Raw genomic sequence first — 15,515 nt, forward strand, 5'->3', positions numbered from 1 at the left:
AGGCGCTAAAGATAGGTTCCTCGAGAAAAGGGAGAAATAAGGGAAAACAAGAAGTTTTCCCCGTTAATCGACCTGTGACGAGATCCTATTTGCGGGCCCTTAACAATGAGGCGTATGCCTCTAGCACACCTCATGAAAAAAGCGCAAGAGGCGTATGCGTACGCCTCTTGCACCAGAGGTGTACGCCTCATAGGTGTCAGCGCCTCTGGCATACACCTCAAGGTGTTTTGGGAGCGCTTTGCCCGGAAGTGCGCCTCCAGGCGTACGCCTCTCACGCCTTTTAAAACACTGGTCGAATTTCTTTATATTTCAATCAAATTTTGGCAATTTCAAAAAGAGGGAAACTTTAATCTAAAAAAAAAATCAATTTAATTCAATCGGCACTAAATAATTATGGAAAGAGAAAATTCATGGTTTTCCTGATTTCATATGAAAGACATCAGGGCATCTATCTCTCATGATTATGAAAGAATAGGGAAGATCTATAACCTCTCTGAACTAAATCATTAGAGGGAAAAGGAATTAGAATCATTGATGGGTGGAAAAGAAAAACTTGTGTAGTTGTTGGAGATGAGTGATCACAGATAGACCATATATTTCCTTTGCTCACCGATCTCTAGCCATAAACCCCTGGCATTTACATTTCTTTGCTTCTCAAGTGATGAAAATTAGATGCTCTTTCTTTTTTTTTCGGGAAATATGAATATATATTCTATTAGACATTTTATTTTCAAGCAAGAGGGAAAAATGTGTATTACATTAATTGTGGGCAGTTAGACAAGATTTCTTCATTAATTAGGTCTGTGCACCTATTTTGAACCCCTTTCTCTTCCATTACCGACCATATTATCTCTCTAGGAACTTGATTATCAAAATAAATCTCTCAAGGAACTCTTATCATATGTACTTTCTAGATCAATGAACACCATATAAAGATCTTTCTTCTTATCTTTGAACTTTTCTATCAATCATCTCAAAAGAAATATAGCTTCCATGTAGTAGTGGCAATTGGGCGGGTTGGGTTGGGTTTGGTTTGGGTCGAGTTTCAACCCAACCCATTAATGACCTAGTTATATAAAATTAAATGGTTTGGGTTCAACCCAAACCCGCTTTAATCCAATTCAACCTGCCCAAACCCATTAATCTTATATTTAAGTACTTAAAACAAAAAACTCCCTCCCTCTTGACAAATAAGTTGGTCATAGCTTGGTGGTAATAGTAGTTGCTATTTACACAAGTGGTGAAGGTTCAAATCACATTACATGCATGTTTTTTTTACACAAGCGATGAAGCCATTTGACAAATAAGTTGGTCATAGCTTGGTGGTAATACTAGTTGCTATTTACACAAGTGGTGAAGGTTCAAATCACATTACATGCATGTTTTTTTTACACAAGCGATGAAGCCATTTGACTATGTTCAAGTTTCGGGTTTGACCGAACCACTTAGGTTCAAACTGGTCAAACCAACTTGAACTATCTAATTGAATTGCCTTCGAGCTAATCACATCAAGAAGTGGTTGAACCGTTTAGGTTCAGATCAGTCCGGTTGGACCAAACTGGACCGGTTCAATCAATGGCGGATTGACTTGGACCGACCCACATCAGGTTTGCACATGGGCTTGGGATCGAACTGATTGGCCCAAAGTGGGTCGATAGTAGTAAATTGGACCGGTTCGGATTCGGATCGGGTTGTACAAATACGAACCAGACCGGATGATCCAAACCAGGCAAAGCAAGTGGGTGGATTTCCCGGTCCCGGTCCTGTTTCGGATTTGGGTCGACCCAAATCAGCCTGTCCCGGGTCAGGTTCGGACTGGGCTGACTAACCCAAACGAACCGACCCAAGCCGATCGGGCCTATTCATATTTAGACCAAGTTGAGCTGGTCTAGACTCGGGTCAAGTTGATTTGGATTTATGTTGATTTTGGTGGTGTGTTGATTCGAGACAAAACTAATTTTAGTCAATAATTAATAGAAAATTAATGCATTAATTATAAATTATTTCATTCAAATGAAGAAAATTAAGAAAAATGGCTAAGGAATTAATACTTATATCTTTAGTGGTTAACCCAATGGTTATCCACAACCCAACCCATTTAAATTGATCCAATGGGTGATCATCCCATTTCCAACCTGCCAAATAAATGGGCGGGTTGGGTGGGTTAGATACTGGGTGTGTTGGGTGGGTTCAGCGCCTCAACGGGATGGGTGAAAAATTGCCACCCCTACTTCCATGGTTGGTCTCCTTGCATAAAGCCAATTAGTTTTCTAATACACTTGTTTCAAGCCATAATTTTTGTTCAATTATTCTCTCCCAAAGTTTTATAGCCAATGGTTATTACAACTTTGTATATCACCGTTTTTCCTAAATATAGACACCATACTACTGTCTCTTCAATCATCAAGCATCTTCTTTTCTTTCACTATCTTATTAAATAACTTAGTTAACCATAACAATCCTACCAGCATAACCAAGACATTAATGTACTAGGAAAGGATTTGCTGATCTAGATGGGTATCTAGGAGCTAGGCCCATGCCAGCACACATTAATCAGGGCCAGCATAACCAAGACACAAGCCTAAACATGGACTAATATCCAGGAACTATTAATTCTGTGGTGGGGCTGAACTAAAACGTCTACAAAAACCCCCAAGGCTAAGTCCCATTTTGTATGCTTAGGCTATAAAAAAAGTTGCTTGCATGTGCCCTTTATAATGCTAGAGATCCTTGGAGCCTAATCTGTTGTTACTTTTCTTTTTTTCTTTTAAGACATAGATGCATGCTGAAATTTTTTTCTGGAATATTTTCATTTTTAGTTCTTCTGACTGACTTGTACTGTGGGGAAAAATCCAGGTGCGTACTGTAATCATTACTTTTTGCAAATGCTTGCACTAATAGGCCGGGGTCATTATGGTACTGCATATGATATAGGTGAGTACTCATTTTATAACAGTAGCATAGTTGTATTCGTTCATTTTGAGTTTTATTTAGGAGTTCTAGTGTTCATGATGCTGTGCAGTATTGCAAGTTCTAAATAATGCTTTACAAGCATATATTTTGCATTTTAGTTGTGTTTTGTTGGTTTTTTCATCTATGGGAATAAAATTAAGGTCCCTGCAGAATGTATCCATTTATTAGGACTTTAAAAACACATGCTCTGAAAAATCCCTCGGGAAGCAACTATTGACCTATTGCAAGCTTTACATTTATTTTCAAATAGAAGTATTTTGAAGATCCAAACTTACGTTCTTCAAATCTGACAAAATTCCTTTCTATTTAAAAACCATGATTATTATCAGATTTTTCATTAATCCCGCTTACTTTGCTGTAATATTTATTTTATATTAAAGAAAAGGAAAACAAAAGCTATTTTGCTCAAGGTGGTCAAATTGAATTACTCACACAAACTCTTTTGCCTATCCTTCGAAACAACTTTCCTATGATGTAAATGACCAAAAACTTTGAATATTAAAGAGAAGTCCCTTGGGTAATAAAGTCAAAACTGATCTAAATGACCAGGAAAAAGTATTTTGGATGAGTTGTCATTTGAAAGAGGTCTGAGAGACATCAACTGACAACCTTGGTTAATGCAACTCATCTGTCATCAAGTCAATGATTTTGTTCTTATTTTTTACTAGTATCTAAATAAATACCCAACATGATAACACTAGGCACAAATATACACACATAAACAAATACAACACAGGTTTGGGTTGTTAGGCTGCTGCACTATTAAACCCTTTCTTTACGTACTTAAATTTGGTTTATTAATTGGGCTCAGGTCAGACCAAACTTATATCCAATAAAAAAAAAATGCATGTTACTACAATATAGATCTTGATAATACCAATCTTACATATTAAAAGACTTCTTGAAAAGCAAAGTTAATTATGGTTTTTTTTTTTGGATGCAGATTTAATATATGCTCAATTGCAAAAACTACTTGGTACAGCTTCATCTATTATTCTTGCAGATATTAGTATTGATGCTTTGGAGCAACTTGATGGACTTGAGGTAGTTTCATCTTTAGTATCTGCTTTGTTTGGGCAATTTTGAACATTTTATGTATCTCTTTATCCCTTAACAACTACCATATTTGCTAGAAGATGCTCATCAAATGAAATTAGCGGGTCAATATTGTGTCAACTTGATTTATATATATATTTTTATATTGATCTAAGATAATATTACTTGCATTATCTCTGTTTTAGTTTTGCATAATGCTTCTTTCTGTATATTGACCAAATTTTGCATAGGATGACCTCAAATAAGCATTTCAGTTGAACTGATCTTTGGGAAGATTGGAATAATTTGTTTTTTTATATTTTACATGCATTTCCTCATTGGATTTCCATATCGTCCTTTTAGATAATTGCAAGAGTGTAAAAGATTTGGGTTGAACCCATTTCTATGTACTAAAACATGTTATTTTATTTAGTTCACTAAGATTTTCAATGTACTTTTCCGTTTTGATGCATTTGATTCATCTCTTTCTTCACATTTTCTGATTGGTGTCCATCCCTTCATTGATCATAGGTGTACCCCTACCATCTTCCAGACCTTTTATCTGGAAGTCCATTGATTGTATCAGGTAGATACCAAGGAAGTTTTCCTCATCCTGTAAAAGTCAGAGGTATTTTGGGGGACATGAGCAGTTTCACAATAGATTTGAAGGTGCAAAAATCCAAGGATATCCCTCTAGACAAAGTAAGGTGCTGACTTGTGAACCTGATTTATCCTATTGAAGTTATGTCAATGTTTTAGAAGGCGAAGTATCGAGGCAAAATAATATGTGCTTCAAATGCTTGAGGTATAGGCCTCAAGGCATGTTATTAAACCTCAGACTTCATTTATTCTCATAGAAATATGAATTCAAATGGGAACAAGTATTAAACAAAATCAATTGAGAAACCATACTTCTATATTTACAAGTGGCATAACCATATTTAAACAAAGGGGAAATTCCACTTTAGTGCCTGAATTTTGGGGGTAGTGTCAAGCTAGTACCCGAACTTTCAAACGTGTCGCTGCAGTACCTAAACTTTCAAAAAGTGTCAAGTTGGTCCCTGCCGTTAACCAACTGTCAGTTATCTGTTGAAAATGTCAAAACTACCCTTCAAAAGAAGACACTGTTCATTGTCTTCTACCTTGAGACTGAACCAGTTGAGGTGTTTGAGATTCTAGACTAATGAAATCATTGTCTTCTACCTTTAGGTCTGAAACACATTCTTGTTTAGTTATTTATTTGCTTTCAGTTATTGTTTCCATATTTCATGTTTTTCTCTCTTTTTCTTTGAAGATAACTGGTTCAGTCTCAAGGTAGAAGACGATGAACAGTTTCTTTTTTTGAAGGGTAGTTTTGACATTTTCAACAGATAACTGACAGTCGGTTAATGGCAGGGACCAACTTGACACTTTTTGAAAGTTTAGGTACTGCAGTGACACATTTGAAAGTTCGGGTACTAAAGACACTACCCCCAAAGTTCAGGGTACTAAAGTGGAATTTTCCCTTAAACAAATAAAAATGCAGAAAACACCTCAACTAAGATTCTATTTTCTTTTATTTGAACTTTAAAAGAGTAATATTCAATCATCAATTTGTATGAAAAAATATTGATCCTCAGTGTCAACAATAGTTAAAAGAAGTTATGAAATAAATCACATGCTGCATTACATGGAGGCCTGTGCCTCATAGTTTGACATATAAGGCTTAAGGTTGAGCCTCAGTATGTTTTCTTTCATCCACATTTTAGGGATGAACCTCAAGGTATAAAATGCATTTTATGAGGCTAATCTGTGATTCTATGAGGCAAATAACTTCATATCATGGTATTTTCATACACTTTGTTCAAAGATATATAGTTTGAAATTCTATTTAGTATTGTTGGTCTTTTATCTTTCTATTTTTTATTTATTTAATCTTGTTTTGTAGTATTGTTACTTAAACTGTCACGGCTTCATATTTTTTGTGAGACATTAATTAGATTTCTTTTGCTGCCTTCATGTTCATTGTATCATATATTATCCACTAAATAGATCTTTTCGTTTCTTTCTGTAATTCTGAATGCCTTTAGTTTTAGGAGATATAATTCCTTAAGAAAAAATAGGGTCCATTTGAAAATGAGTAGAAAATATTATTCTTAATTTGTTTCTAATATACTTGATTGTTGATTGTTGACTTTACTATGGTGTATCTGTTGCTTCTTTTTTATTCTGACAAATACTTTGGTCAGGTGAGTAGTTTTACATTCTTGGTTCAAGTGGCTTTAATTCTACACTGGCTTACTGATGTTTATGGCAATATTCCAAGCGCATAAGCATAACGCTTGTTTATGTTGAACTTCTATTCATTTGTCTGTCACATCAAATTACTTGCAGTCACTATTTTTAAATGGAAAATGATTTGGAAAGTATTTGTTAGTATGTGAAAGATCAATCACGTAAGGTGACCACCCGTAACTGTTCGTGTTAGAATAGGTTGGTGACTTATTTGCTTGAGCACTTGATTTCTATGACACCAACTGTACATGGGTGTTTTATCATGTCATATACTTCAATTTTTTGTGTAAATTCTCTATCTGACACCAAATCTATCCATGTCCTAGACATACTTGGGTAACATATTTTTCTTTTCAACTTGCTTCCTTTTTAATTGATCATGATGAGGAAAAAAAAGAAAATTAACTCACAAGGTAGAAAATTGAATATATCCAATTCCTTGATTTAACTTTTGTCTATCTGAACAGGTTTCTGCTAAGAGTCAAATTGATTTACTCACTACTCAAGCATGGTTCTCAGAGAGCAAACCTATTGAAGAGAAGGTCTTCTTTTCAGTTTCTTCCATTCCATTTTTTTATCTTTTTCCTTTATTTTGGGGGGGGGGGGGGGAGGGAGATCCATGTGCTGAAGATTGAAAAATAATAAAATAGTCAGGTAACTGGTTGGACCAAATACTAACATTATAACTAAAATCTGTAGCATATACATAATGCTCCTCCCTATTTAAAGTGGAAATTATTAACATTTATAAATAGAATGGTGTTATAGAGGAGGATGGAAGTTTGAGAAAAAAAGGATATGAAAAGAAATTGTCCCTTAGTTGTGGCATATACACGGTGCTTTCCCAGTGCAATTGTGACAATTACTTGATCTACACCACCTAAGAAATTTTCTAAATTACAAATTATCTTGATCTTGCGACTGCAATTCAATCTCTAAACTTTTTCTCAACCGGTGTATCTTCCGATGCCCATTCAAAAGGTTGTGTGACTTCTAATGATTGACTTTTTTAGGATCATCTGCTGGACCTTTTCTTGTACTTAATGGAGATTTTATATGGCATATGTATGTCCTTCCTGCATGGTATCTTGATTTGAGTGTTCCTCTTCGTCATGTTTTAAAACATAGCCCAGAGTTTGGAAGTCAACCTGATCTGTGGGGTAGATTGTTCTCTGATCAGTAGTCCAAGCTGAGCCATCAGCGATATCCTTGGCCTTAAAAGGAAAAAGAAGATTTAAAGATAGTTTTGACTTTTGAGATCATAAGCAACCCAGCTGCTGCAGACCAATTTGTCTACAAATGAAATAGTCATAATGCATATCTCAGTCTGGGATCATCCAGACTTTGAGGGGATCCATTGCGAACCATTTGGTTGGATTGGTTGTATGTTGCCTTTATGGTAGATGTGGTTGCTTTGCTTAAGCCTTCCTCATTTCATCCCACAGGTTGCAAAAGTGAGCTTACGGATTGGCTTTCCATCTGAGTATACACGTATGGTCTTACTTCAGACTGAAATAGGGAAGAAGGTGACAGAATCATTTGGATCAGAAGAGGTAAGTTCTTATGAAGTACCATAGAAATATGCTGGTTTGATGAATGGTATAAGTTACATATACTGTTAGAACACCCAGTTCCTTTTTGAGCAGCCAGCAACAAAAAAAAAACCAGCCCCTATCTGTTAGGAAGTTTGTAAATTTTGCAATTAGGAAGCTTGTACTTTTGCAGTTAAAAGGTAGATGCGGTTTCTATATTATAAATAATTTATGTAGTGGAAGGCTTTAGGTAGTAGGTACTGCAAAGAATATTGTATGTGTTAGGACATGTCAAGAATCGAATAATTTATCAGTATATGTAAGTGTTTCCCAATGCATTGTTGAATTACAATTTTATTGGAATTATGTTGATGGTTTTAGTACTTTATTAAAAGAAATAGAGTATGCAACATTTTTTTTTCAAATATAGTGTTTATATTGCAGTTGTTTTAACTCTTTCACAGAAGATATGACCTTAGGTTAGGATATAGCTTGGGGAAGGAGAAGGGTCCGTGCTGCCAAAACCACTTAAATGGGATAAGGCAAATCATGATGATGTTGACAGTTGGCACCATGGAGACAGGGAATACTAATTATTAACTTTTATTATGTTGAACAAAAGCAACAAATTTTTTGCAGTGGCAGCTGAAGTTATGGGTCGTGTGTTCTGCCACCTTAGTTCTGTTTCACCGTCCAAATTTAACCTCAGGAATCATTACCATTTTGAAGAAGAATCCTCTTTTTTCATTCCTGTGATTGTTTGCTACTTTAAAATTCCAAAATTACCTTTCACAATGGAAATCTTCGACCCATGAAAAATTGTATAGAGATTACTTCATGGTCAATGCGGTGGGTTCCTGTGATAGTGTAATTTTCATTTGGTAGAAAATGTACAGATTAATGTTGCATTCAATTTTTCTTTTTATTTTGATAGATAAAAATTCAATGGATTTCATTAGAAGCAAATGATAAAGAGTCTGTTACAAGCATCCCAATATGAGGCAAGATGCAGCCTCACTCATTAACACAGAAACATCATAAAGTTACAAGTGGGCCCAGTACAACTGCTCCCTAGTTACTCCTTGTTTAGCTAGAGAATCAGAAAAAGCATTTACCTCCCTCCCCACCCATTGTATAGTTACATCTATCTGCTGAGTTATCCATTTGAATTTCTTCATTTCATTTCTGTAAGCCTAAATCACTGAATCTGGGTTTTTTAGCCAACCCACCACCACCTTGGACTCCCCTTCTATCACCAAATTTTCCAATCCTAACTCTCTTGCAATCTGTACTCCTTGTAGGGCTGTGTACAATTCTGCCTTTAAGGAGTCTCCATTCCCCACCGGTCCTGAGAAGAGTGCTCTTAAATTTCCTTCCTTGTCTCTGATGACCCCTCCTATTCCAGCTAGGCCTGGGTTGCCTTGACTACTCCCATTGAAGTTAGTTTCAGAAATCCTTCAATGGGAGGTGTCCAAGCCAACCTTGCCTTAACCTTCTGCACTAAGCTAGAAGCCACTAAAGGCCAATTCCTCCAAATATCATCAAATGTGAAATTTTTGAATAGTTCCAACGTTTGTAGCCAGTGTATAACCCTAGTCATTACACACTCCATAATTTGTCGTTTGCTCCTTTCTTTCTCTTGGAAGATTCTGGCATTTCTCTCGTCCCACAAGGTCCACACCACTGCTGCTCTAGTATACCTCCACACAACTCTTCCCCTCTTCTTTGGTAAAGCAAAGGTAGATGGGTCAAACAGCACTTTTATCTCTGTTGGCATATTCCACTTGGAGACGTTGGATGAGGATCAAAGAAAAATGTGGTTGGGAAGTCCTGTTTGGAGCACAGCATATCAGAATCATCCCCTGAAATTTGCCTGTGTTGAGTGGGAGTGGGATTGTTAACAATTCTGGTTATGCCAATAACCTTTTCAAGTGCACCCTTCTCTATTGCCTCCATACTCATCTTCAAAGTCTCCCCTTGACTCATTTCCTGTGCATCCTGTTCTTGCTGGAACATTGGAGGTAATCTCTCTATATCAGGGGAGGGTGTTGTCTGCTCAATTTCGACTGCATGTACTGCCCACCCAGATTCCTTTGTTTCTTTTGTATTGATTGACTTTTCCTTTTCTTCTTCCAAGAACAATTCTTCAGTGTTGAAACTCTGCTTCGCTCATATCAATCTGCACTGTTTAATCTATGCTGCCCAAGCTTGAGTATTCACTCGAGTCTGAATCGCCCTCACTGGAACTCTCTTCAAACTCAGAATCTGGATCCTGCACCTTCTCTTTACCTTTACCATCGCATCTATTAAATTTTGGGTTTCGCTTTTCTGGAGAAGCCAAAGTTTTCCCTTTACTCTTACCTAGATCCGGGGGCGGAGCTAGAATATTTTTCTTGAGGGGGGTCAAAACCTAGAAAACATGGATAGGGGGGGGCAAAAGCTAATAATTAATTATTAATATAATTAATAATTGTATAATATTATAATTATAATTTAATAATTTAAATTTAAAATTATTATTTATATTATATTCTAATATTATAATTTTTTATTTTTTTATTTTTTAAATGGGTTTTGTGGGAATATTGAAGGCATAGGGGGGGCCATGGCTCCCCTCCGCCCCTGCCTAGATCATCAACGAACACTGCCTCTTGTATTTTTGGTTTCCTTTTGTCACTGCCTCGATCGAAGGGGAAGAAGATGGACCAAAATTATAGTCCATCAATAGTCTGTCCTTAGGACTCACATGCCCTTTAAGTATGTCATGTGCCGCTGCCCTTTGAGGCCCAACAGCTGGGCCCAAAGTATGTTTCAAAAGCCCAGGCCCATTTTTCTTATTACCCATCACACGATTACTTAAGGTGCCTCGTGATGGGTTATTAACCTTTGACCCTAATAGATCAGTTCTGTTCAAGTCTGATACACCAGCTGGCTGACCCACCCCTTCTTTTGAAATTTGAATTTAGGATTGTTTCAGACATCGAGGTCCATTAGTCAGAGCCTCAAGCATAAGGCCAGTCGTGTGTAATTTCCTTTCACACATCCCTTTCTTTCCTTGCCTAATAAACTTCTTCCTCTTTTAGTTCACCTTTTCCTCTCCCCAGTTTGTTTGCCATTTCAGTGTAATTTCCTTTCTCCTTTCCTGCTTCCACTTGACTTCTTCCACATAACCATTCTTCTTCTACCTTCTCATCTTCTTCCCTTCTTCCCTCCCTCCATAGCTCAGCTTCAATGGCTGTAACTAGCCAGGGTGAATAAGAGATTCCATCAACCAGTACCTTTACTGAACGTGGGATATCTTCCAAGTTTACATTACTCAAACATACTGCAGCTGAATGGAGGTCTTTAACAAAAAATCCCTCTAACCTTGCTTTGCACAGGGTTGCTTTTGAGACAAAAACATCTGAAATCCATAGGTGAAACGGTAGCCCCAAGATTCAAACAATTACTTTGTCCCTCGCGTGCAGATCCTTAGAGTTAGAATGAGGAGTCCATTTTGAAACAGTCACAGAGGCTGACTCCAATTGACAACACATAGCCTGGAGTTCCATTTTCTCTTCTACTAACTCTAGAAGGGCCTTGCACTTTTCAAAGGGGGTTAAAATAATAGTACTGTTTAACTTCAACTTCTTTAGTAACTCTTCAGCAATTTCTTCAGTCATTCTTGTGCATGTTGCAAACCATTCTACAGTCCTTTGCTGCTTGAGCCATGAGCTGCATTCTGTTACCTCTTCTGGCAGTTCCTTCTGCTCCCTCACTGTAGAGTCTCAATAAACCCCCTGTGTTTCTTCTACTAGCGCCCTTCTACTCTCTTCTCTAGCTTCCTCCCATGTAATGAAGTCCTTCAAAATCCCTGAAACTTCTCCCCAGCCATTCCACTTCTTACCTTCAGGGAAGCAGACTATCTGCTTTTTTCCTTCCCCAAAGAATTCCATAAGCCCCACGTACCTTCCTTAAGGATTCTCCCTTCTTTCTGCTATATATCTCCTGACATTAATCTCAATTGAATCTTTGTATTCAGACTTCCTACTCACCTGAATAGCATCTTCCATGAAAGTCTGAAACCACACCAATGCTTCTTCCCCTACCAGCAACACCATGGCCATATTAATTTCTCTGATTTTTAAAGCTTTCTTCCCTTTCACCCTGTAACTTTCAAATAGGAACTGCTTTGCTTCCACCCTTAGAGATCTTCTTCGAACCTCAGTCTGCTGAAACCTCCCTTCCTCCATGTTGCCTCCCACGAAATAGAACCAACCAATTGTTTGTGTCTATACAAAGAATATTTGCATTCAAAAAATTGATAAAAAAAAGAACCTCTCTTCCACCATGGCCATATTAATTTCTCTGATTTTTTTTTTGCATTCAAAAAAATTGATAAAAAAAATGTTGCATTCAAAATTTAATAGTGGGTGCGAAACTTAAGGAAACCTATAAAGATAACCTATGTGCCGGTTAAGTAATGGTTTTTGACAAATAAGACAATTTATTGGATATGATTCATGTTAACATGTGCCATGTTTTTAATTTCTTAATATTGTGTATTAAAGTACTAAAAGAAAGCCAATAGTAATGAATTTTGCATGCATATGAAAACACATTCATTTAAAATGAATTTTTGTTAGTATGAAACCAAACAAACAAGCACATCAACAAGTCAATGAGTCAATAAGCATAGTGAATTCAAGAAAATATATACTACAACACACTAAATCCAAGCAAATTAGCAATGAAGAACATACTAGTACATGCTATATGGCTTTAATCTTTAGGTATTGTAAAGCGCCCCCCCCCCCCAAAAAAAAAAAAAAAAAAACAAAGTAATATAATAACTTGATAAGGTGCTCACCTTGCCCTTTTGCTTGTGTAAAAGGGCTCTAAACACTTAAGAAAAATTGGCATGATATAAAGATGCCCCTTACGAAACTCCTTGTCACCTGGATGCCTGCCATGCTGAACCGCTACTATCACAGGAGCCGTCATTTTTTGAACCATAGATGGTGTAATAATTACATAGTGATTTGGGGGCATTCTAGGTTTATTATGAGCAAGCTTGCAAATACCATCGATACTTGGAATTTAGTTGTCAATTTGGTCTTTGAATACTAACCCCGGCCTGGTAGTTGCCTGATGGAATAACTCAGAAACTTTTGAGATCATTTAATTATATTTAATTTGATGTAGGGTATCACTTTTGTTGGGTGTAACCTTCTGATAAGTTCTTTTTAAGTCCATATGAGCAGATCTTGAACAAAATTGACCTTGCAAAGCTGGTGAAGTCTAAAGGCTACGATATAACTCTCTTGCCGAGTTTGGGCATGGGCTTTGGAAACTTGGCTGCAACTGCAGATAATACTCCTCTCGAACCTGGTGAAATTTCCATTGAACCTGTGGAGATATTTGTCAAGGCAGCTTCAAACTGTTGTGGCAAGTTGGCTAATGATTGTTGTTGTCTATGTTGTATCCGAGCTTGTTCCAAGGTAAACAATGAGTGTGCAACTGTTCTTCTTCAGCTTGGTGCTGCTTTATCGTATCTTGGCTGCTTCATCTGTTGTTTGGGCAATGACTGATCATCGAAACTGCCAGTAATTCCGATTTGGCTCTCTGTATGTTGTCTTGCAAATATATTATTTCCCTCAGCTTGTATTTGAGGCAGGTTGACTAAAACATGGTTGAAACTTCTGTGACATCTATAATTGTACTTTTTTTGTCTTTTCATTTTTATGTGGGAAAATCTATGATGCGGAAAAGATATGGTATGGGAAAAGCTTTGACCAATCAAAACCCACCCATGAATTTTGACAAATCACACTGGATTGGCTACCACATTTATGATCCCAGTTGACTGGTCATAAGTTTTTCAGATATCATATATTTTCCATATCATAGTCGAACCCCTGCTTAAAAAATGCAGCACGACTTTTGGTTGGAAAAAAGAAAGGATCTGAAACCAATTTAACAGCTAAAAATATGATGCAATCAGCTGTCAAATGCAAATCTCCTATAATACTGTTGGTATTTATCTTTACTATACACAAGTAACTACAAGTGTTTATCCATAAATGTGGTAGACAATCAGATGTTATTTATCAAAATTCATGGGTGGGTCTTGATTGGTCAACTCTTCCCATACCATATCTTTTCCACATCATAGATTTTTCCGCAAAAGTGAATTAAACAGTGGTTTAGTAGGAGTTCAAATATGTGCCTTATGGCCTCCACACCATCTTAGCCTGCCAAGTGTCATCTCATACACAATTCCCCCTCAGCGTGTGTGAATTAACAGGACGGCCTCACCCTGTTAGCTCCCAAGTCTCAATTTCACCCAAAACGAAAATGTATCCCCATTCCTGCTCATACTCTCTGACTCTCGACCTGCCCTGTGCAATCTTTCTAACCCCTGCACCTCCTCCATCAGAGCTTGGCGAGAAATCTGGCAGAAACACTGGAGGTATCCTCCGTCTCTCTCATATTCACGGATCATTAGTCCTATGTGAGGGAACTCAAGGATGGAAGAAGTTTTGAAACATCCATGTCCGTAAAACTGAGATAGATGTTCCTTGTGCTTTTGGTACTTTGAGGCTTATGTTCTCTATAACACATTGGCACGCGTGCAGAACTGAAAAATGCTCCGGTTCTTCCAGGGTTCAGACTTCAGATGATCTTCGTCAAAGAACAGAACTTTTCAACCTGAACACTCCGCTCTGACACAAACCGATCCCCACATGCATGAAAAAAAAAAATCAAAAACAAACAAACAACGGAATATGGTATCCATTGTTGTTGATCTTGCACCAACTTATACCTACTTCAGAATTTATTTCCACGTTTAGCCATGAATTCATATCTTCCTTTCTTCTTTATTTATTGTTGTGGGTATTATGGTTAGCAAACTTCACACAATATTTCAAGCAAATAGCCAAATACACAATTTATATCCAGGGTTTTCCAATAATTATCAACTATTTCTTGGTTAAGAATACACTTTCAGTCTTAACAGGAACTCAGAGAGAGAGAGATCTAGAATATGAATCTTGTTTCAGATCACAACCTCCGAGATCACCATTGTGAATTGAACAAACCATATGTTCTTAAAAGTCTGCAACAGAAAAGACTAGTTTTGGAGCAGAAGGTTCCACTTTAATACATTAGATCGCATTTTTGTGCAGTTTAATTTCTGGAATACTGAGCAATAGTGGATGCTCAATTTGTAGCTTCTGGTTCTAACCCCCTTTGGTTGTGGTTTGCTTCAACTCAGGTTGATAACAGACAACCAATGCTTGAATGAGACTTATACAGTCATATCTGTATTCCATGCTGCAATTGAGCTGGACCCTCAAATACATGCACATTTTGTTCTCCAGACAATTTATTTTCTATATAGCAATCTAAGGGAGAGAATTGCCAATCAAATCCCTGCGACTGGAGAACACATTAGTAGTGGATGCATCGGAGAGGAGAAGTCATTTGAATTTTGAATCATCTTTCATCCAAAAGCAATGCGCTCCGCAGCAGCTAAGAAGAAATGATTATCAGTCATGGAGACCAAAAGGAGGCTTGCCGGAAAGCCGGAAAGATTTGTCTCAGTTTTACGGGCATGGATGTTTCAAAACTTTCTCCATCCATGAGTTCCCTCACACAGAACTCATGATTTGGCTACAACCGTTAACAACTAGTGAAATTGGGCAGGAAGGTTACACA

General features: G+C 37.2%; 1 protein-coding gene across 7 annotated transcripts in view; it reads left to right on the top strand.

Annotated features, from left to right (window-relative positions):
• Positions 1–13,503, top strand: part of LOC148846763 (uncharacterized) — a 35,217-nt gene extending 21,714 nt beyond the window's left edge. For 2 of the 7 annotated variants that reach the window (XM_088949456.1, XM_088949458.1), the window contains 6 exons: positions 2,857–2,934; positions 3,917–4,017; positions 4,540–4,710; positions 6,750–6,824; positions 7,728–7,835; positions 13,058–13,503. In XM_088949456.1, coding sequence (XP_088805582.1) covers positions 2,857–2,934; positions 3,917–4,017; positions 4,540–4,710; positions 6,750–6,824; positions 7,728–7,835; positions 13,058–13,384 — 860 coding nt within the window. In that variant the 3' untranslated portion in view covers positions 13,385–13,503. Of the gene's footprint in view, positions 1–2,856; positions 2,935–3,916; positions 4,018–4,539; positions 4,716–6,749; positions 6,825–7,727; positions 7,836–13,044 lie in introns of all 7 variants that reach the window. The other 5 variants (XR_016100705.1, XR_016100704.1, XM_088949460.1 and 2 more) reach the window with 5 other exon arrangements.
• The last annotated feature ends 2,012 nt before the right edge of the window (positions 13,504–15,515 follow it).

Source organism: Nelumbo lutea, chromosome 6 (genome assembly GCF_056320005.1).
Source record: "Nelumbo lutea isolate HS-2025 chromosome 6, American lotus-T2T, whole genome shotgun sequence".
Classification (NCBI taxonomy): Eukaryota; Viridiplantae; Streptophyta; class Magnoliopsida; order Proteales; family Nelumbonaceae; genus Nelumbo; species Nelumbo lutea.